Genomic DNA, 20257 nt, shown 5'->3' with positions numbered 1-20257 from the left:
GTCCCTTCCCAGGCGCTCTCAGCCTCCCCACGTCCAGGCGGCCATGTCTGCCCCGGCTCCCTCCAGCAGGGTCCATCACCACGCTGCCTTCCCTCCTGCATTTCCCAGCTTGTGCCCGGCAGCCCCCCGAGGTCAGCCCAGTCCGGGGAACAGGCGCTTTTCCTCCCTCCGCCTGCTCTTCCATGGCTGGTGCCACGGCGTAGGCGGGCCTTGGGAGGTGTGAGGAGCTTCACTGGGGTCATCCTCCCAGACGACAGCCACGCTCTAACAGAGGGGTTTGCTCCAAAGCCAGCAGTGTCCCTGTAAGTGACAACCCCCTTCCTGACCCCCCCGCCTCCCGTTCCCTCCTCGCAGGCTGGCCTTCCCCTTGCAAAGCCTGCCGGGGGGCTGGTGCCCCCGCGCGCCGCTCGGGTCCTTCCTGCCGACGAGGTGAGCGGGAGCCATCGCAGAACTGGAGCGAGCAGCCTGGCCCGAGGCGCTGACCCACGCCCCGAGCTGCAGGGCACGGCGCTGTGTGCTCCCCGCGTCGGGCACAGCTTTACATTCTCGTGGGCGCAAGCGGTTGCGCCTCCGTCAGAGCTGCGCTACTTTGTGGTGGCGGTGAGCCGGGCTCTTGGCTACCAACGCTTTGGCTTCCCCTTCGCTAGCGCAGGGGCAAAGCTCCTGGTGGTGCCATGAGGAGTAATTAACGAGCCTGTAACGAACACCTCGGGACAGGCGTTTTTGCTAGTCTGGGTTGTGCCATCTCAGGACTCTGTTCCCCTCTTCTCCAGAATGGCTGGCAGTGTTTTCCTTCAGTTTGGATAAAATAAACCCCAGGGAGGCGTGTAAGGCAGAGTTTGAGAGCCGCCGCGCGTGGCAGCGGTCGCAGGCATCTCCCTTGGTAGCACGGACACGCCACTTACCCCTCTGGAGCCTCCGAGGACGGCTCCGTTCAAATCCAGAGTAATTTCAGTTCTCATTTCTGTCCCTTTGTCAAGCAGGCAGTTTTCAGCAGCCCTGGAGGACCTGAACGAGGCCATCAAGCTGTGTCCCAACAACCGTGAGATCCAGCGGCTGCTGATGCGGGTGGAAGAGGAGTGCAGGCAGGTGCAGCAGCAGCAGCAGCAGCCGCCGCCGCTCCCGGTGGAGCCCGAGCCTGAAGCCCAGCACGAAGAGCTGTATTCTGTGCAAGATATCTTTGAGGAGGAATACCTTGAGCAGGACGTAGAAAACGTGTCCATTGGCTTGCAGACAGAGTCCAGGCCAAACCAAGGGCTGCCCATCATCCAGAGCCCACCCCCGTCCCCAGCTCACAGGGACTCAGCCTATATTTCTGGCTCCCCTCTCGGCTCTCATCAGGTCTTTGATTTCAGGTCCAATAGCTCCGTGGGTTCGCCGACCAGGCAAGGGTACCAGTCCACATCTCCTGCTCTGTCTCCGACGCACCAGAACTCGCATTACAGACCCAGTCCTCCGCACACGTCCCCTGCTCACCAGGGCTCCTCTTACCGCTTCAGCCCACCTCCCATTGGGAGTCAAGGGAAGGAATATCAAAGCCCACCACCTTCTCCTCTTCGTAGAGGTCCTCAGTATCGCGCCAGCCCCCCAGCAGAAAGCATGAGCGTTTATAGGTCACAGTCCGGTTCCCCGGTGCGTTATCAGCAAGAACCCAGTGGCGTCAGCCCGCTCCCCGGCAGACCAAAGTCTCCGCTCTCCAAGATGACGCAGAGATCTTTCCAGATGCCCCAGCTCCCCGTGGCCGTGCCGCAGCAGGGGCTGAGGCTGCAGCCAGCCAAGGCACAGATCGTGAGGAGCAACCAGCCCAGCTCCGCCGTCCACTCAAGTACTGTCATCCCAACCGGCGCCTACAGCCAGGTCGCCCACTCGATGGCCAGCAAGTACCAGTCGGCGTCGGGGGAAATGGGGGTTAGCCAGAGCCGGCTGGTCTACCAGGGCTCCATCGGGGGCATCGTCGGGGACAGCAGGCCAGTGCAGCACGTCCAGGCGAGCCTCAGTGCAGGGGCCATCTGCCAGCACGGAGGGCTGGCTAAAGAAGACCTTCCACAGAGACCGTCCTCGGCGTACCGGGGGGGCATGAGATACAGCCAGACCCCTCAGATTGGGCGAAGCCAGTCCGCATCCTACTACCCGGTGTGTCACTCCAAGCTCGACCTGGAGCGTTCTTCCCTCCCCGCCAGCCAGCTGGGCTCTCCAGATGTGTCTCACCTCATACGAAGGCCCATCTCAGTCAACCCCAGCGAAATCAAGCCTCACCCGCCGACTCCAAGGCCCCTGCTCCACTCTCAGAGCGTTGGCCTCCGCTTCTCTCCTTCCAGCAATAGCATCTCCTCCACCGCCAACCTGGCTCCCAGCTTCCGCCCTTCCGCCTCGATTCAGCAGATGGAGATCCCTCTCAAGCCAGCCTACGACAGGTCGTGCGATGAACTTTCTCCGGTCTCTCCCACGCAGGGGGGTTACCCCAGCGAGCCAGCCCGATCCCGGACCACGCCGTTCATGGGAATCATAGATAAAACCGCTCGGACTCAGCAGTACCCCCACCTCCATCAGCAGAACCGGACCTGGGCTGTGTCATCGGTGGACACTGTCATTAGTCCCACGTCTCCTGGCAACCTCCCCCAGCCGGAATCATTTAGCCCGCCTTCTTCAATCAGCAACATTGCCTTTTATAACAAAACCAACAATGCACAGAATGGCCATTTGCTAGAGGAAGACTATTACAGCCCCCATGGGATGCTGGCCAATGGGTCCCGGGGAGACCTCCTGGAGAGAGTCACCCAAGCCTCCTCGTACCCCGACGTCAAGGTGGCAAGGACGCTGCCTGTGGCGCAGGCCTACCAGGACAACCTGTACAGGCAGCTCTCGAGGGACTCCAGGCAAGGGCAGACATCCCCAATCAAACCAAAGAGACCATTTGTGGAGTCTAATGTGTAAAAGACACTTGTTGGAGTAAGACCCTCATGTTTTCAGCACACACTTCTGAGCTTGATTTCCATGCATATTATGATTATTATTATTATTATTATTATTTTCATTTCTCTTTGGTAGCTACATGACCAAGTTTCTCCGGTACTCTGTGTGGTGGTCAGACAGCCATGCACGTGCTCCAGCCCTTTTGTTCCCCAGCTGACCGTGAAGCCAACATCAGCCGAGCCAGTATCGTTTGCCCAATTCCAGCTAAGATCCCAACCAGGATACCTTAGTGTGCGTGCAGGGTGGTCCAGAAATATCCCCTACGCAGCAGGAGGTAACCAGCTCTTTTTCAAGAGACAGTTGCATTCGATTTAAATTGGGTTTTTTTGTCTTGCTGAGCTCTTACTCAGTTCTGGTGGGAATTCCTAGCGGGAGCAGGGCAGGGATCACAGGAGCCTTTCCCGAGGCTGCACCCGCAGGTCCCCGTGCCAGCCGGGTCCTTTGGCTCTCTACCCTCAAAGAGCAAATGACCTGCAGCAAGCAAGGGCACCATGTGCTTTAACAGCAAGTAGCTGTGCACAGTAACCCTCCTGCTTCATCTGGTTTGGAGCGGTTTATTCTGAGTTGGATTCCTTCGTTATTTAGTCGCATCGTCAGCCAGAAGGGGTGGGGGTCACGCGGTGCTTTGCTACTTGCGAGCTGCCTGTGGGTGCCCCGGCGCTGGTTTGCTCTGGGGCGCTTTACACGAGCCTCAGGAGGTGAAAGTTGGCCCCTCGTACGCGTTGTAATCAGCCAAGGGAAATGGCCAGGAGCCTCTTGCGCGTGAACTGGGATGGCAACAACTGCTTCTTCGCACCGTTAGCGGGCGGCTGCACCTCACACACGGCACCGCATTTCCGTCGGGACGGTTCGATGGCGGGGGTTTGATTTTGGTGGGGTGTTTATACTTGCAAGGAAAAACCAAAATTTGACTTAGAAAACGGCATTCAAGGAGGAAAACTGCAATTTTAAATTTTTTTTTAATTATTTTTTTTATAATGAGGATGCATAGCGTGGCATGATGGTTCCGGAGACAGGAAGGGTCCTTCTGCGAAGCCAGCCATGCAGCATCCCTTCCTTTAGGCTTGCTCCCACCTGGGGAGCCCGCGCCGTAGCGAGGGCTGTTCTCTAAGATCCGTTCCCAATATCCTGGGAAGCGATTGCCGTGTCCCATACCTGTAAATGATAGAGACCACGTTTTGCTTTCTAAGGAGCTGTAGTTAAAAGAGAGATATTTATAATTTATTTATGCAATCTATTTCAGGATATTTTTCGGTTTGGATTGTTTTGGGTGTTGGTTTGGTTGGTTTTTTTAAATCAAATGCAAATCACGTCAAGACGTTGTGAAAAGCAGGGGACAGTTCCAAAATCCTTTCTATAGGATTTTCAATAATTTTTCAATTATTGTCTGAAATTGTTTCGCGGGGTTGGAGGAGCTTTCTTTACAGATCCATTTATTACCAGTGGGTTTGTAATCTGCCTTTTCAGTTCCCGAGGGTGCAGGGCGGGATGAGCCGGGGGGGAGTGATAACCCTGTAGCTTGTTTTAAAGCAAAATAGTGCCTGTTGCCCAACGCCAAACCTCATCATATCAACTCGTCAGAGCGATGTCAGTGCTGAGCAGGAGGAACGATACCTTTCGGTGTTTCCAAAGGGCTATGCGAATAGATTGCAAGACTTCTTGAACCAAATCGGGGGGTCCAGCCTCTACTGGTGTAAGTGAGCATATCCCCAGCGCAACATCAGTGCAGCTGCATCCATTTACACCAGCTAAGGACTCGGTCCGAAACTCTTAAGCAAACCATGGCTTCGATGGGGCTCTTTTTTTTTTTTTTTTTTTTTTTCTTTTTCTTTCTCCCCCCCTGTGTATGGATCAACACATCTCGTTGCTGTTTCGTTGCCTAATTTGCTCAGAGCAAACTGGGACGTGCACACCTCGGGGCGGTGGAGGCTCGTGTCTCATAGACACATGAGAGTGTTCGGGGGGTGTTTCCTCTGTGGGGTTTGGTGGGGTTTGTGCTCTTTTGGGCTATTTGTCCAAGCCAGTATTTGGATTGAGGTTGGTGTTTTTATTCTCGAGGTGCAGCCCAGCACTGACTCTTTGCTTTCTTACAGGGCTCTGTAAAGCAGGGGGTGGACTGGGCGACCCCCCGGGCAGGTGGGCTCCCCGCGGCCGCGGGAACACTCAGCTCCATGCACTATTTCTTTCCTTGCAAAGGGGGTGTAATGGTTGATCGGGTTGGGTTGGTTTTTTTCTTCCTCTCTTTTGAAGTAGTGTGTTCTGCTTTGTAAGGAATTACTGATTTTTTCTCTGCATACAGCGCATCAATAGCTAGGGCGTGCGTACCATGGGTCTGGAGTAGCGCCAGTCGCTTTGCTCAGCGCCCCCCATCCTCCAGCTTTCTGATCGAGTGAGTGGCTTCCTACCTTTAGTTGCTTCTTTGAAAGGGAAAAGTAACAAGTTGAGCCCCGTCCCTATTTCACATGGCTGAGCCAGAGGCGCTGTGGCCGTGAGCCGGGTCTCTCCGCTGAGATGCAAACGGGACGGTCCGAAAGCAGCGATGCAAGAACTGCCCGTGCTTTGCTTTCGCTATTCACTGCCTTGTGCTCCCAGTACGGTCCTTCCGAAACGTCCCCTCACGGCACTTCTGTGTATAACTCTTGGGTTTATGAAGATGTTTTAAGGGAAAAAGAAAACAGCTCACACTTATAACACAAACACCAAGCTGAAAGAAGGCTTAAATACTGCGGTGTGCAGGTTTTTTCACGATACCACGTGTTACATTTTTCACAGGATTCTTGCACTAATGGTTTTCCATCTGTTCTCTCTGTAAATGGGTGCACTTTACTGTTTGAATTTGTTACTATGATAAATACTGGATATTTAAGCGTGAGTAGTGTCTTCATTAGAAAAATAGCAAAACAGCTCTTGTCTCTTAGTGTATTTTTCAAAAAAAAAAAGAAAAAAGAAAAGAAACGAAGCAATGAATCATAACATTTATAGCACAAGAACTGACTCTTGTATATAAGCATCAACAGATTGAGTAATTTTTAAATACAGAATTATTTGCAGTGGTTTTAAAGCACTTCCCCAGCAGTTCTCTGAGGGACAGTCGAGGCAGGATGGCCGCTGTAGTCCCCGGGTGGGTGAGGAGCACACCTCTCCCTGGAAAAGCTGTTTGTTACACAGTCCCCTGTGTCCACAAAGTCACGATTCGGATTTGGCGTGGACGGGAAGCAGAGGGGGTTTGGGTTTTGTGCTGTCGTGCGTGGTCCTGTCGTGAGGCATGAGACTCGGGTGGCGCCGGTGGCCCTTCGCCTCGGTGTCTGAGACCGAGATCTGAGAAGCCCGGGCCGCGGGGCGGGAGCACACGCAGAGTTCCAGACACGGTGCTGTCTTGTCCATCTGTGCTACGTGTTTAATTGCTCCTTGAGTAATTGGGATGTGGGACGATGCTGCCAGCCGGCGGCTCCAGCCCCTCCCCAGCTGCAGTGGCACCACGGGCGAGCCCCCGATTGTGATTCTTTGGCACACGGAGTAAATCAGGTTCTTGATGCCATTGAAAGCTGCGGGTTGGGCTCTTGGGGTGCATCGGGTGGGCGATGCCAAAGCCGAGCCCTGTGTTTGGCCGGCGTTCCCACCAGATGTCTCTCACCCGCTGCGGGCTGTGCCACCGCAGAGCCCAAAGCTTCTCTCCCAGCTTGGGAGGGGGGGGGTCCACCGGGACCCTCGGCAGGGCTTCCCAGCTCTGGCTTTGTCTCCCAGGCTGGGAGGATGCTCTGGTCCCAGGGGAGGGGGCCACCCGTCTTGGGGGTGCTCTGCAGGGGTCCCCACCAGCCAGGCCGGCCAGGGCGTTGGAGGGCTTTGAGAATAGTCTTCAGCATCCACCTGGAGCGCGTAGGAGAGGGAGGGGTTTACGCAGACAGATCCCTTGGGATCAGTCTGGAAAGGCAAAGGCGCTGCGCAGCCCGAGCCCCCTTCCCCACCCTGCTGCTGGGGGGGCACAGGCTGCACCGGCTCCCGGCAAACCAAGGCGTGTGTCCGTCCGTCCGTCCGCCTGGCACCAGTGCCCGCGGGGGGCCCTCCGGGCGCTGCTCCTTGGGGCTTGTTTCTTTCACCTGGCTGTAAAGAAAAGCGCTTGGCTAGCGTGAGCACTGGGGCGTGCGCGTGACAAACACCTAAGCCATACTTGGATTAAGTCCGGAACGGGGGTGGCTAATAAATTTGGAGCGATTCAGTCCCTTCGTACCAAGGTCGCTGTATATTCAGGGTTACCCAGAAGAAGTCCAGCTAAAACCGAAGTGCCAGCTCCGCCTTACCTAGAGAAACAAGCAAGCCGGCGTGCCTGCTCGGCCCCCGTTCCTCGCCGGGGGCGTCCGCGGTGAGCTGTGACGAGCTCCTTGGTGGTTGTACTTTGCTTTAGTCTTGGGGAATTCAAGATAACTCTTCTACCGGCATTAACGGTGTTTGACCAAGGGCTTAGGGGAAGAGCTGTTGTACCCGCTGGGATCTCTGTGGATAAATGCCTTCACCCCATGCTGGTTGCTCTGCGCAAAGTCTGGTGGGGTGCATGCTGGACACAAAGCACAATGGTTGAAAGTTAATCTGCGTTTTTTTCAGATTTGTGTGAATAATTGCTGGATTTTCATTCAATCAAACTCTTTTTTTCTAATATAAACCACTAAGGGCTCAATTCTTTAGCAAGATGCGTTCGTGTCCAACTCCTGACTATACAGCTGGATCTCACCGCAACTGTTACAGACCTACCCAAGAGAAAACAGCTAGCGCGACTGTCACCGGGAAAGCCAACAGACACCAAACCCATCCGCCGTATCCTTTCCTCCTGCTCATTTTCTAGCTGTCACGGTACTGGCGAGTCAGCAGACGGGTCCCACCTGTCGGGATCGTATCCTATAGTCAGGAAAACAAGAGGGCTGCTTTGCCAAAAGACTGTCCCTTCCAGGTGACACTGCCTGGGGACGGCGGTGGGGCGGCGGGTCGTCTCCTCCGGCGGGTCGGGGTCGTGCTGGGTGGGTGGGAGAGCCTCACGCCCCAGGAATGGGGTCACTTCGCCCGGGGTCTGCCTCGCTGTGCACTGATAAGCCAGACGCTGAGAGCAGCACGGTGTGCTACGTTCTGTTCTGTTGGTACACCAGTAACCCAGAGACTCGCATGGACTCTGCCAGTACTGCCGGCGTCACCTCTGTCCAGCCTTTTCTTTCCCATCGTGTTGCATTCAGCGTTTCGTCTCCCTTCTGTCTTCACATCCGAGAGGATCCGAGTTCGGTACAAACACGTACAGTACACACACCTTGTGCTTTGTACAATTCCCTGGTTGCCATCCTCCGAGACACTTGCTGGGAAGATCTTTAAGACACTTAAATTTTCCTTTAGCTTTTCTATAATTCCGATGTAAAGGACTTTCTCTCTGTACAGTATATTATTCAATGCATGTTCTGTTCTCTCTACTGATATATTGAACACCACACAGTTGTGATATTGTGCAGTGGGAAGAGCAGCCCCTGCCGACAGCGGAGGCCTTCGCCTCTCATGTATAAGGAAAGAAGAAAACATATTTTTTTCCTTTGCTGTATTTGCTTGAGCAGAGTTTTCTTGTCTGTACATGTGAGCTGTGAGATAGATGTGAAAAGTTCAAAAGAATGCATTCCCCCCCCCCCCCCAATGTATACAGATTGTAATCTGTACAATGAAAACTGTATGTATGAAAAAAATGTACTTATTTATAAATGGTTAACACTTGGACATGGTGTCTGGCCTGGTGTTTTTGCCACACTGCAGCGAGCGAAGGAGTGTGCTACAGCTTCTCAGCATGGAAATAACCTGGGGATGTCAGGATGGCACAAACGTCAGGTCTGTCTGTCACTGCGGGGATGGGGATGGGGACCCGGCACCACTGGGAGCAGGAGGGGACAGAGGGGGCGGTGATAAAGTCGGGGGGGTAACTACACCAGAGTTCTCTGCTTAAAACTGTGGGAAGCAGAGCTCGGTGCTGTGGACACTGGAGCCCTGCAGCTCCCGAGAACCCAGGTGTCTCCTCACTTCATCCCTGCCCAAACCCAGGGCTCGGTTTTGCAGCTCAGCGCCCCTCGCAGCTGTGAGCATCCTTGCCTCCAGCGGCTGGGATGGGCTGGATGGGCAGCGCTGGAAGGAGATGGCTCATGGGGGTTGTGGTGGGCAAAGCCCCCCTGCCTGGGCTCGTGCCTCTGGCGGAGGCTGCATTTGCTTCGCAGCACTGGGATCCAGGAGCTTCACCCGGGCAGCTGCCTGTGCCGTAACCCAGAAGGAAGAGGGGATGCTTTCAGCAGAGGAGACGAGCCCACATCTCAGGGATGCACCTTCTCATGGCAGCAGGTCTCCCCCACTTCCGTGGGCATATCCAGTGCGTGGCCAGACCCTGGAGATGTCCCCATGGGGTCCCTCATGCAGCCACTGCTGAGCTCTGCAGTGCCGGCTGCACGGGCCCGGTGGGACAGCCCCATCCCGGACACCCTCCCTGCCCTCCCCAGCCCCGGGGGCAGCTCCTGTCCCAGCCCCCGGGGGAGCTTAGGGGGACCCTGGAACGGTGAGCTGGGCGAGCAGAGACGGCAGGAGGACAGGGTTAGCTGCAAACATTTATTAGGTTGGGAGCATCTGCTGAGCAGACAACACATCGCGCGAGAGGAGGAAACATTTCGGATACAAAGATGCTGAACCTGCGCAGGCACCGGGTTGCTCCGAGCCCACGGGGAGCCCGTTGCGGGGAGCAGTCCCCACGCACAGCCGTGCTGCTGGCCAGCGGGACACCTCGTGATGGCAAATGTCCCCTCTGCCCGTCGGCACTGGGACATTTGAGCTTCAGCCGCTCGCAGCAGGGAAATCTGGAGTCCTGTTCCCCAGTCCCCCCGGGACCCCTGTCCTTCGTGCCCCAGCACCGCTGCCAGCCCCTGGCCCTGCCTGTGGCACGGCTGTCCCCGTGGGGCTGGGGGCAGGCTCGGGGGGTCACTGGGGCTGTGTGGGGCAGAGCTGAGGAAGGTGAAGGCCAAGCAAGGCTGAACCCAACAAGCAGCATTACAACATCAAGCGTGTCCTTCCCCAGCTGTTCTCATCACCCTGAGCTGGGTGACCCCAAGACACCAGGGCTGGGGTGCAGGGGGACACCCTGAGGAGCCCGTGCTGGGGACCAGGGAGCTGGGGACGTCACTGGCTGCCACCACCGGGGCTCTCGCCCTCCGTCAGGGTCTTGAAGTCCATGGAGAGGGCCAGCTCCTCAGCCAGCGGCGGGCGCTTCCAGTCATCCCGCGTCAACACGTAGCCCACCACCAGCCCAAAGACCACCAGCAGCACCCCCAAGGTGTTGGCCAGGACACCCTCAGGCACAAAGTGGCTGTAGGAATCCCTGCGAGGGCGGAGGGGGATGCTCAAGCCTTGGGGTGTGGGTCACCTGTTGCTACCATGGCTGCAGCCCCCTCCTCATCCTCATCCTCAGCATACACACCCTGGGAAAGGTCCCTTCCCCGCAAAGCAGAGCAAGAGGGGAGTGCCCGTGTGCTGCTCGGCGACACTCTCGGTGACAGCAGAGAAAACTGGGGGCACAGTCCTACAGCAGGGGTATGTGCACCTCCCCTGCCAGAGGCAGGTGGCTCCTGGGATGCCCCATAGCTGTGTCCCCACGGTGCTGGGGCTGGGGGGCACCCTGATGTGCAGCTGGGGCTGTCGCCATGTCCTCCAGCTGCGGGGACAGGGACCTCGGGGACATGAGTATCCCATGGGGGTTCTGAAACCCCCAGCTGCAGGGAGGTGGGGGGGTGGGTGGTTTATCCCCATCCCCAAGGCAAGCTGTCGCAGGAGCTGACGCTTGTTAAACATCACCTGGGAAGTGACTCAGCAGCGGCAGAACTAAGGGCCCTGAGGGGACATTTAATAGCCAGGGAGCCACTGGCCCAGCAGGGGCCAGGCTCTGCCCCCCATCCCCCACCCCCCCACCCCCCAAAGCTGGAGCAGCCCTTTGCTGGGGGTCAGGGGGATCTGGGGGGCTACCACCACCCCCAGCTTGGCCACCCACCTGATGTTGAAGAGGAGCATCTCGGTGATGCCCAGCAAGCAGGCAGCGATGGAGAGGGCAAAGAGGGCAATGCCGAAGAAGATGTGCTGGGGCTTGTACCGGCTGCGCAGCGAGAAGGAGGCACCGGGGAGCAGGAAGAAACCACAGCCCAGGAGCCACTGCAGAGGCACGGGGGTGTTACGGGGTGCTGCAAGGTCCCCTCCCAGCCGGGGGGGGCAGGGGGTCCCCAGCCCTCACCTGCAGGAGGTAAAGCACAAAGGTGGCCATCCCGCACCAGCTGTGCAGGCTGTACATGTCGGGGATGCCTTTGCTGCGGTGGGACTCGAAGACAGCAACGATGCCTGCAGAGAGGAGCCCGTCACCGCCGGGGCCCGATCCGGCCCCCCCGCCCGCCCCGGCCCCCACGCTCACCGACGAGGGCGATGACCAGCGCCAGCCCATGGAGCAGCGCGTGCAGCACCTTGGTGGGGCGCTTGGCTTCGTGCCTGAAGACCCGGTAGACCAGGAGAGCTGCCAGAGAGAGGGCAGGTGAGCACCCGTGGGGGTCCCCCACCTCCCCAGCACCCCGCATCTCCCAGGGGGGCTGCACACAGGTAGGGGGGTCCTGGGGCATCTTCCCAGCCTCATTTGTCACCGTTTTGTCCCCTTCGCTCCCTGCCCAGCTGCAGCTCTGGGGGCTTTGCAGTCTGCGGCCGGGACAGGGCGCTTGTCCTGCTCACCGTCACCTTGGAGGAAGACCATGCCCAGCACCATGCAGAGGGGGTGCACGTTGAACTGGAGGGGGCTGTGCCAGGCCACGCCGCCCCGGTAGCGGCCCAGCCAGGCGCCCGTGGTGGCCAGCAGCGTCAGGCCCAGCAGCTGCGACACGGCCACGTACGCTGAGAGCCCGGCGGGGCTGGCGGGTGGTGGGGCCCCGTCCATGCCGGCCTGCGGGGACAGAGGGGGGGCAGCGAATGGCCCTGCGGGGCAGCGGGGGTCCCGGCCGCCCCGGTGTGGGGTCCTGCTGCGGGCGGTGTCTGCCGCTCCGCCTCACCTGCCACCGCGCCCGACGCTTCCTGGTGCTGCCGGGGCGGCTGCGTCACCTGCACCCGGAGGTGGCTCCTGGCCATCATGGCGCAGCCAGCCCTGCGCTCCTGTCACTGCTCCTGCCCCTGCCCTCCTGCCCCTGCCCCTGCCCTCCTGCCCCTGCCCATATCCCACCTGCCCCTGCCCCTGCCCTCCTGCCCCTGCCCCTGCCCTCCTGCCCCTGCCCCTGCCCTCCTGCCCCTGCCCCTGCCCCTGCCCTCCTGCCCCAGCCCCACAACCACACACACCACCCCTCCATCCCTGTGCCACCATCCCCATCCCTCCCACTCCATGCCCATCCCATGTCCCACCCTTGCCACCTGCCCAGCTCACCCACCCCCAGAGCCCCACAACGCCCCCCCAAACCCTACTAGTCCTCTAGGCAGCGCAGGGACAAGCGAGGCTGCTCAGGACCCCCTCCATGAAAAAAGTGATGGCCCCTGGGGCCATGGGGCTGAGCAAGCCCCGTTCTGGGGGGGACACACAGAGACACATGGTGTCACCCAGCCACAGTCCCACTCAAGGGCTGCCCCACATCCCCACAACCCACCTGCAGCCACCTCACGCTTCGTGCTGGCTTATCCCCCGATGCTCCCCGTGGGCCTGGGGATCAGAGCCACCTCCGCTGGCACAGCCACCTCTCCTGCTTCCCCTGCAGCCTGGACCAACCAAGTCCCAGCCCCAAGGGGCCAAGGTCCCACCTCTGCCCTGGCCCCCACTGCGGCTGCCTCTGGGGAGGAGCAGCCACTGGCTGCGGCAGACAGACCCAGGCTGCTGCCAGGGCTGGGGGGAGCATGGAGGGCTGGGGGGGTCAGGGGGGGATGCATTAAGACCACGCACACACTTTATTCCCAGCCACCTTTATTGGATCAGCCGGATAAGTGGGTTACGGGAATTGGATTATCCCATTAGGTTGCACAGCAAAGGCTGCCTGCCCATGCCGGCCGCAGCGCCCGGGGCCATGGGGGGCTCTGTGGGTCGGGCAGGGGGACCAGGTGGGGGGGGCAGCGAGAGGCACCAGCTCCTTCCTGCATCACAGCCACCTGCCCCACACCCTCAGCACCACCGTGGGGCTGCTGGCTCCGGTGGGGGTCCCAAATGGGTGCCCATGCAGCCCCATGCATCCTCCCACCAGCTGCAAACATCTGGCCCCGCTGGCACTTGCACAGGGGGCCAACGTGGTCCCCAGCCGGGCTGAGGATAGAGGGACAGGGAATGACACCCCCACCAACCACCCCCCCACCCCAACCAACCGCCCCCCCACCCCAACCACAGGACCTGGCAGCAGGATACAGGGAGGCGCCTGTTGGGAATTGCCCGTTGGTCCTAAAATTACCCCGTCCGCTGCTGCCAGCCACCACCAAGCGCTGGGACAGCCGGGACCCCCGCACAGCCCCCCCTGTCCCCTCCCTGCCCCAGCTCTGCCCCCCAAGTGCAGCCCCCAGGGCAAAGCCGCTGCTCCCCACTTTTTGGGGAGGGGGTGTCTCTGGTTAAACCCTTCCTACATGGCCTGGGGAGGGTGATGCTGTGAGCACCTTGTGTACCCTGCAGCCCCTCACCATGGCCTCTGGCTGGGACCCCTGAAATCCCTGGGGGTGGGGGGTCTGTGCTTTCCAGGGGGGCTATTGGCTCATGCAGGGGAGGGGGCTGACTGCAGCTCAGAGCTGGGGGGGACTTGAGTGATGTACTGGGGGGGGGGGAGGTGGATGCCCATGCAGCTGCCCCCCTACCCCCCCGCCCTACCTGTGGGTGCCGGGTGGTGCCGCCTGTGCCAGGCCCAGCGGTGACAGTGTCTGAGCCAGGGACAGGGACCCGCGTTGGCAAGGCAACAGAGCGATGGCAAAGCGGGGGGGCTGCACCCCCCAGCACCGCTGCGGAGGGAGGGTACCACTGCGGGCTGGGAGCCGGGAGGGGAGGGGGGTGGCGTCACCCTGAAGGGGGGGGGGTCTGTGTGTTGTGGGGGTGGCCCCCGAGGGGTGAGTCACCGGCATCCTGGTGGGCCCCCCCGCTGTGCCCGGCCCTGCCCCTGCCCACCTGAGCCCCCGCGCCCCAGGCTGCGAACCCCACAGCCCGGCTGGATGAGACCCCGGGGCCGCTAACGAGGGGCCTGCGTGGATCTGGCTTAATTAGCCCTGACACAGTGATCCCGGCAGCGGGTGATGTGCCCTTGGCCTAGCGGGGATTGGCAGTGGGGTGACATGTCCCCAGGGACCCCCCTCCTCCAGCTGCCCCCCTGCCCACCCCGGGAGCCCCTCCAGCACCGCCAGTTGCATCCCGCGCCCCGCCCCCGAGGGATGTCCCCGAGGGAGAAAAGCCCAGAGGGGGGAGAGGGGGGGAGATGGAAGGGGGAGGGGGTGGAGGAGAAGGGGGAGATGGGGTGATGGGGGGAGATGGAGGAGATGAGGGAGATGCGGGGATCCCCCTCCCCCGGCTCCTCCCGGCCCAGCTGCGGGCAGGGGGGCTGGGGTGGGCAGCACCCCCAGACCAACCCCCGTCCCCGCTGTGTCTGTCTGGCTGTTCGTGTCTGTCCGGCCACGTGTCCGTCTGTGGCCCTGTGGCCGTCCGTCCGCCCGTGCGCCACTAGGTGGCGCCAGGAGCTCGGCCCGGGACCCCCGTGGGCTACAGGGGCACAGCCCGGACCCCCGTGGGCTGCAGAGGGGAACGGCCCGGGACCCCCGTGGACTTCAGGGGCACAGCCCAGGACCCCCGTAGGCTGCAGGGTCCCGGGACCCCCGTGGGATGCAGGGGAACGGCCCAGGACCCCTGTGGGCTGCAGGGGAAAGGCTCGGGACCCCCGTGGGCTGCAGTGGCCCAGGACCCCTGTGGGCTACAGGGGAAAGGCCCGGGACCCCCGTGGGCTGCAGTGGCCCGGGACCCCCGTGGGCTGCATGGGAAAGGCCCGGGACCCCCGTGGGCTGCAGGGGAAAGGCTCGGGACCCCCGTGGGCTGCAGTGGCCCAGGACCCCTGTGGGCTACAGGGGAATGGCCCGGGACCCCATTGGGCTGCAGGGGAAAGGCTCGGGACCCCCGTGAGCTGCATTGGCCCGGGACCCCCGTGGGCTGCAGGAGCCTGTCACGGTGCAAGTAAGGCCAGTAGCACCCTTTGCGCTGGCTCCCCAAGGGCCAGAGCACCCACGGGAGCCAGCACATCCCCACTCCTGGAGAGGCCGGTGGGATCTGGGGCCCCCTCAGCCCGGCAGCACCCATGGGAGCCAGAGCATCCACCACCCAGCCACCTGGTGGGGTCCGGCACAGCCACCTGTCACAGGGCTGTGCCCCAGCCTGTCCCCGCAGGGCTGGTCCCACCTGCTCAGACCTCCCGCGCCAGGGCACCCAAAGGTCCTGCTGGGGCCCGTGTCCCCCCTCCACCCAGCACAGCACCCCAGGAGCTGCACAGCAGCTGCAGCGTGATTCAGCAGAAACGATGTCCTGGGGAACCCTGGGCCTGATGGCGACCTGGCCCAGCTGGAGCAAAGTCCTGGGGCAGAGTCCTCGGGCCACCATCCCCAGCCTTTGCCCACCGGCAACCGCCCCACGGAGCAGGATGCCCCGCAGGCACTGCCCCAGGAGACGCCACTGCCCCCAGCCCGCGCCGGGCGCTGGCATCCCGGCTCCAGGGAATGGTTTACGAGAGATAATCAGCTAAGCCATAAAAGCCACTATAAATCATGACCCTTGAGCCGTGAGGCTAGAGAGGGCCAGCCGGGTGTCCGGGAATGAGCAGGGGAAGGATCCCCCCCACCTCCAGTCCCACTGAGACCCTTGGAAAAGCCTCACAGGGGATGAGATTCAGGGGTTCATCCTTTAGGATACTTGGCAAGACAGAAAGCTGCGGCCCCGGCAGAGAACAGAGCTTTCGTAATACGCTGTGGAACAGCTTTATGGATGTTTGTAACTGCACCCAGCTGAACTATCTCAGCTTTCAGCAGCCAAAAAGGCACAGCAGCCCTCACCCTACATGATTAAATGGACACGGTCACTTGTCCCATCCATCCACACAGCAGGGACAAACCCAAGGGTGGCACATGGTGTCTGCTGAGGGCTCCATGCACCAGCTGCCACGGGCGAAGGGACTTGGTGGCAACAGATTCAGGGACAAACGAGCCCCTTTGGTGCTAGCCCGCACCCTCCTCTTACGGGGGAACAGCAAGCCATTTGTAACCAGCTCTTTAATCAAAGACATTGTTGGGGACATAATGACTTTATTAAAACTGCCTGAGCTTTCTCTGAGCTGGTGATAATGAAATCCTCCAGCGCTGCCGGGCCAGTGATGTGCCAGTCAGGTAGCAGAGCCAGGTTGGCTGGCCTGGCATGGACCTGCAGGGCTCGGGGATGCTCAGGGATGCTCAGGGATGCTCGATGCTGCTCGAGGCTGCTTGGGGATGCCCAGGGATGCTCGAGGCTTGCCAGAGCTTCCTGCAGGTTCAGGAGTTGAAGTGGCTCAGCAGACGCTGTTGCAGCTCCCCAGCTATCGGCCAAGCCCAGCACCCTTTCCAGATCTGTCCCGGGCTGCCAGGTACCCACAGATCACTGGGAGCATCATCAACTGGTAATTCATGGTAAAACCAGCAGTTCCTGCCCTTCCCCAGCTGCTCACCCCCACCATGGCGTGGGTGGCTTCCCCTCCCTCCACCAGAGATTATCAAATTACCATTTTGCTGATCTAACCTCTTTTGGTTTGGGGTTTTTTTTCCTTCCTAAATCAAGTTTTTATCGCTAAGAAATGCTAATTTTCAAGATGCCTCCCCGGAGGATTGCAATTCAAGAGCCCAGCTGCCTCGGAGGAGTTGAGCTGCCACCTGAAACAACCCCAGCCACTGCAGTTCTCCATGAAACCCCAAACCTGGGGCAAAGTTAACAGTTTTCCACTAAATACAGGAGGAAAACAGAAAAGTTTTTCCTGTTTGGAACACTCTGTGGCTGCCAAGGGAGTGGTTGCGGGGTAGCTCGGGGTTAAGCACAAGTTGTCCCGCTGGGTCATGTCAGGGGCTTGGTCCCCAGTTCTCTGGGGTCCTGCGAAGGCTAAAAAATGGGTCATTCCCAGCTGGCACGAAGCTTCCCCAGGAACATGGCTCCTTCCCAGGCCAGGGGTCGGAGCAGCCCTACTGGAAAAGACCCTGGTTTTCCTCCTGGCAGCAATTAAGCTGCCCTGTCCTCCTCCTCACTGGGAACACAACTTTGCTGAGCCGGCCAGGCGATACGATCAGCGCAGCCGGTGCAAACACTTAATCTCTTTCAGAAGAGGCTGAAGGCGCATTTATGGCGATTTTTTTAATAGCAGCTTGGATAAACAGCCACGATAACCCACACTGGGATGGCAGCAGATGATTAATGCTCCCGAAGCAGTCACGCTCGCTCGCCTCGGGGCCAGGATTGGTTTTGGTTATTAAAGAGGGGAAAAAAACAAGGACATAATGGACTTTGCCGCGTTTTATTGGGCTGATGGGTGTGGAGGGAACACGTTGGCCTCTTTGCTCACCTCATATCGGTGCCCAGCTCTGCTGGTTGGTGAGGAAGGGGGTGTGGAAGGATGAGGGATGAAGGGTGAAGGATGAGGGATGAAGGAGGAGGCATGAAGGATGAAGGACGAAGGATGAGATATGAAGGAGGAGGGACGATTTCTGGCCGCACTTTTACTTCCTGCCCAGTGATGCTCCCAGCCACATGCCTGGCGCTGGGCACATCTCCTGTGCTGTGGCTGAGGGCTCCCTAGGGTCCGACTATTGGGGTCTTGCGTTTATTTACAACCCTTCCAAGACACAGGCATCACTTAGGAGCTCTGAGCAAATGGCCACCTTCAGCACGCTGCATGTTCGGAGCCTTGCAATATCATAGCACATCCTCAGGCTGCTGATGCTGGTCCCAGCCCGGGGGTTGGAGCCTGAGAAGATGCTACAGTGGAAATCACAGCTCCAGCCCCTTCCCACCCACCTCCAGCCCCACCGAGCCACCCCCCGCAGAGGCTGGGGAAAATTCGTGGTCCTGCTCAGGCTGCCCTGTGCAGCCAGCCCAGATCCAGGTTCTCCACACCCGCACCAGGGACAGCCTCTCAACGGCCATAAACCCTTGTCCTAGGGCAGACACGTGCTGGAAAGCATTTTTGCGGGGCAGGGTGGAAATTGTGCCAAACAGGAGCCTTTTTGCTGCGCTCAGACTCCAGCAAGAGCTGAGTGTGCACTTCTGGTGATAAAGCAGCGATCGATCGCTGCTCCGGGGCTGGGGCTGAGCTCCGCACAGCCCACCACACCCTGTCCCCATGCAGAAAGGACATGCCAGGCTTTAAATACACCTTTGATCCAGGGAAAAGCTGGAAACATCTCCGCAGTGCTGCCAAAAACCCTCGGCAGAGATATTTTGCAGTCAGACAGCAGAACCTGGGAGCAAGGACTCCTGGGTCCCTCTTGCCATCCCAGTCCCCAAGCCCAGGTAACATAGAATGGCCACAGCACTTACTCTAATGTTTCATAATTATTTTAGCGACCACAGGCCTGAAATAAATAGCAAAAAACCCTTGGGTTTGAGTCTTTCTTTCTTTTTCTTTTTCTTTTTCTTTTTCTTTTTCTTTTTCTTTTTCTTTTTCTTTTTCTTTTTCTTTTTCTTTTTCTTTTTCTTTTTCTTTTTCTTTTTCTTTTTCTTTTTCTTTTTCTTTTTCTTTTTCTTTGTTTGGGTTTTTTTTGTTGGTTTTCTTTTTTTAAGAGCAGAAAAAAGCTATTTGTTTAGATGAAAAATTTGGACTGCAGAGGTGGTTTTTCCCCTCTTCCTCACGGCAGCATCACTGCATCTGGGAAAGCAGCTTAGAAAATTACACAGTATGACAATTGTTTTAATTCATCAGTAAATAAAGCAGGAGCTTTTAAACTCAGGGTCTGGAGAGGGAGGGAAAAAAATTCTACACACAGTCATTCGTACCAAGTGGCACAGGAGCCATTGTATCTACAAAACCACAGCCATCAGGAAAAGTAACATGCGAGGCTGCACACCAAATTAAAAAAAAAAAAAAAAAAAAAAAAAAAAAAGCTCTTCTCTCTTTTTGAGGTTTAGATCAGGAAGGAATCTTTCCTCTCCCCCCAGCAGCTCCTTGGTGGCTCAAACAGAGAGGTGGATCAGACAGGAGTTTTGAAGCACCTTTGAATGCTTTGAGAAATGGGGGGGGGGGAAGCCAAAAATGTGGTTTATAATAAAAGAGGGGGGATACAGGATTGAAGACCCCCCATAAGGCTCGAGTATACACAAAAATCAGCAAAGCTCCCAGCCAGCACTGGGGCCATCCCCAAATACCTGCTCCTTCGCACAACCAGCCCTCCTCACCCTCTCCTGTCACACTGCTATTATGATTGATACCTTACAGCTTTCCTATGAAATATTTGCTGTCAGACTCCTTATTTCCTTATTTTGGGGACTCTGGGTCTGGGGGCTGCACGTGTGGGTGCCCCTGCCAGCACTGCTGGCAGCGCGCAGGGAGAGTTTGCAGGTCTGGCAAGCCAAGGCGCTTATCCAAGATGCCAAGAGCAAGTTGTACTCCTTCGCAAGTGAGGCACCGCTGCAGTTGCACCCCTGATGCACTGCAGTGATCGTCCGGCCATCACACACGTGTCCACACACGTGGAGCACATGCGCTCCGGGGAGGGGGAGGACAACGTCTCCATGCAGCTGGTGATGGCAATGCAAGCCGATGGGTAGCATCCTCCTAGCCCAGGGCAGCCTCCAGGGACACCACATCTCACCCAGCTTCCCCAGAGCCCGCGTTCCCCAGAGCTGTTCAGCATCCGTCTCCGTGGCAACACATTTTTCACATCCATTGATACCTCCTGTCCCTCTGGTCTGTGACGCCCTGGGTACCCTGCACGCAGGGAGCAGATGGGTGTCCATCACCCACCCCAGCACCCCTGAGAAGGGTGGGGAGAGCAAGGACTGGTCCCCTGCTCTGCAGTGTGTCCCATGGGTGTCTCTGAGCCCATCCTTGGTGGGTGCTGGGGCACAGCATGGATTTGGGGCAGCACAGAGGCACCAACAGGCATTTTCAAGCTTGCAGGCATCTGACCTGCCTTCCTGGGCCAACAGCCACTTCACCTGTCAGCACTCTCCTGCATGTAGGAAGTTCTTCTGCCTGATCCCAGCTGGAGCTTTATAGGATGGGCTGCCAGAGAGCTGTGGGCACCCTTGGAGGTGTGACCATCA

General features: G+C 58.7%; 2 protein-coding genes across 10 annotated transcripts in view; one reads left to right on the top strand and one right to left on the bottom strand.

Moving 5' to 3' along the window:
* TANC2 (tetratricopeptide repeat, ankyrin repeat and coiled-coil containing 2) overlaps positions 1-8715 on the top strand; it is a 247598-nt gene extending 238883 nt beyond the window's left edge. For all 8 annotated transcript variants that reach the window (XM_055697501.1, XM_055697497.1, XM_055697495.1 and 5 more), the window contains one exon: positions 984-8715. In XM_055697501.1, coding sequence (XP_055553476.1) covers positions 984-2934 — 1951 coding nt within the window. In that variant the 3' untranslated portion in view covers positions 2935-8715. The remainder of the gene's footprint in view (positions 1-983) is intronic.
* An 868-nt stretch (positions 8716-9583) lies between these two features.
* LOC102058778 (transmembrane ascorbate-dependent reductase CYB561) lies at positions 9584-12844 on the bottom strand. Of its 2 annotated transcripts, none has more exons than XM_055697872.1 (6): positions 12630-12844; positions 11734-11941; positions 11426-11524; positions 11252-11355; positions 11015-11172; positions 9584-10348 (listed from the first exon to the last, which is right to left on the bottom strand). In XM_055697872.1, the coding sequence occupies exons 2-6, from the start codon at positions 11933-11935 to the stop codon at positions 10150-10152; spliced, it is 762 nt and encodes a 253-aa protein (XP_055553847.1). In that variant the 5' UTR covers positions 11936-11941; positions 12630-12844; the 3' UTR covers positions 9584-10149. The 2 variants fall into 2 exon arrangements, with proteins under 2 accessions (XP_055553847.1, XP_055553848.1); XM_055697873.1 differs by lacking the exon at positions 12630-12844 and adding an exon at positions 12048-12113.
* Between the last annotated feature and the right edge of the window lie 7413 nt (positions 12845-20257).

Source organism: Falco cherrug, chromosome 20 (assembly GCF_023634085.1).
Source record: "Falco cherrug isolate bFalChe1 chromosome 20, bFalChe1.pri, whole genome shotgun sequence".
NCBI classification, from domain to species: Eukaryota; Metazoa; Chordata; class Aves; order Falconiformes; family Falconidae; genus Falco; species Falco cherrug.
The sequence above is the reverse complement of the archived record's forward strand: the minus strand, read 5'-3'. Positions and strand labels throughout refer to the sequence as shown.

Coding starts and splice junctions, on each gene's coding strand:
- LOC102058778 (XM_055697872.1), bottom strand. CDS start 11,935: ATGGACGGGGCCCCACCACCCGCCAGCCCCGCCGGGCTCTCAGCGTAC. Junction 11,356..11,425: donor GCTGGTCATCGCCCTCGTCG/GTGAGCGTGGGG, acceptor TCCTCTCTGCAG/GCATCGTTGCTGTCTTCGAG. Junction 10,349..11,014: donor ATGCTCCTCTTCAACATCAG/GTGGGTGGCCAA, acceptor CCGCCCTCGCAG/GGATTCCTACAGCCACTTTG.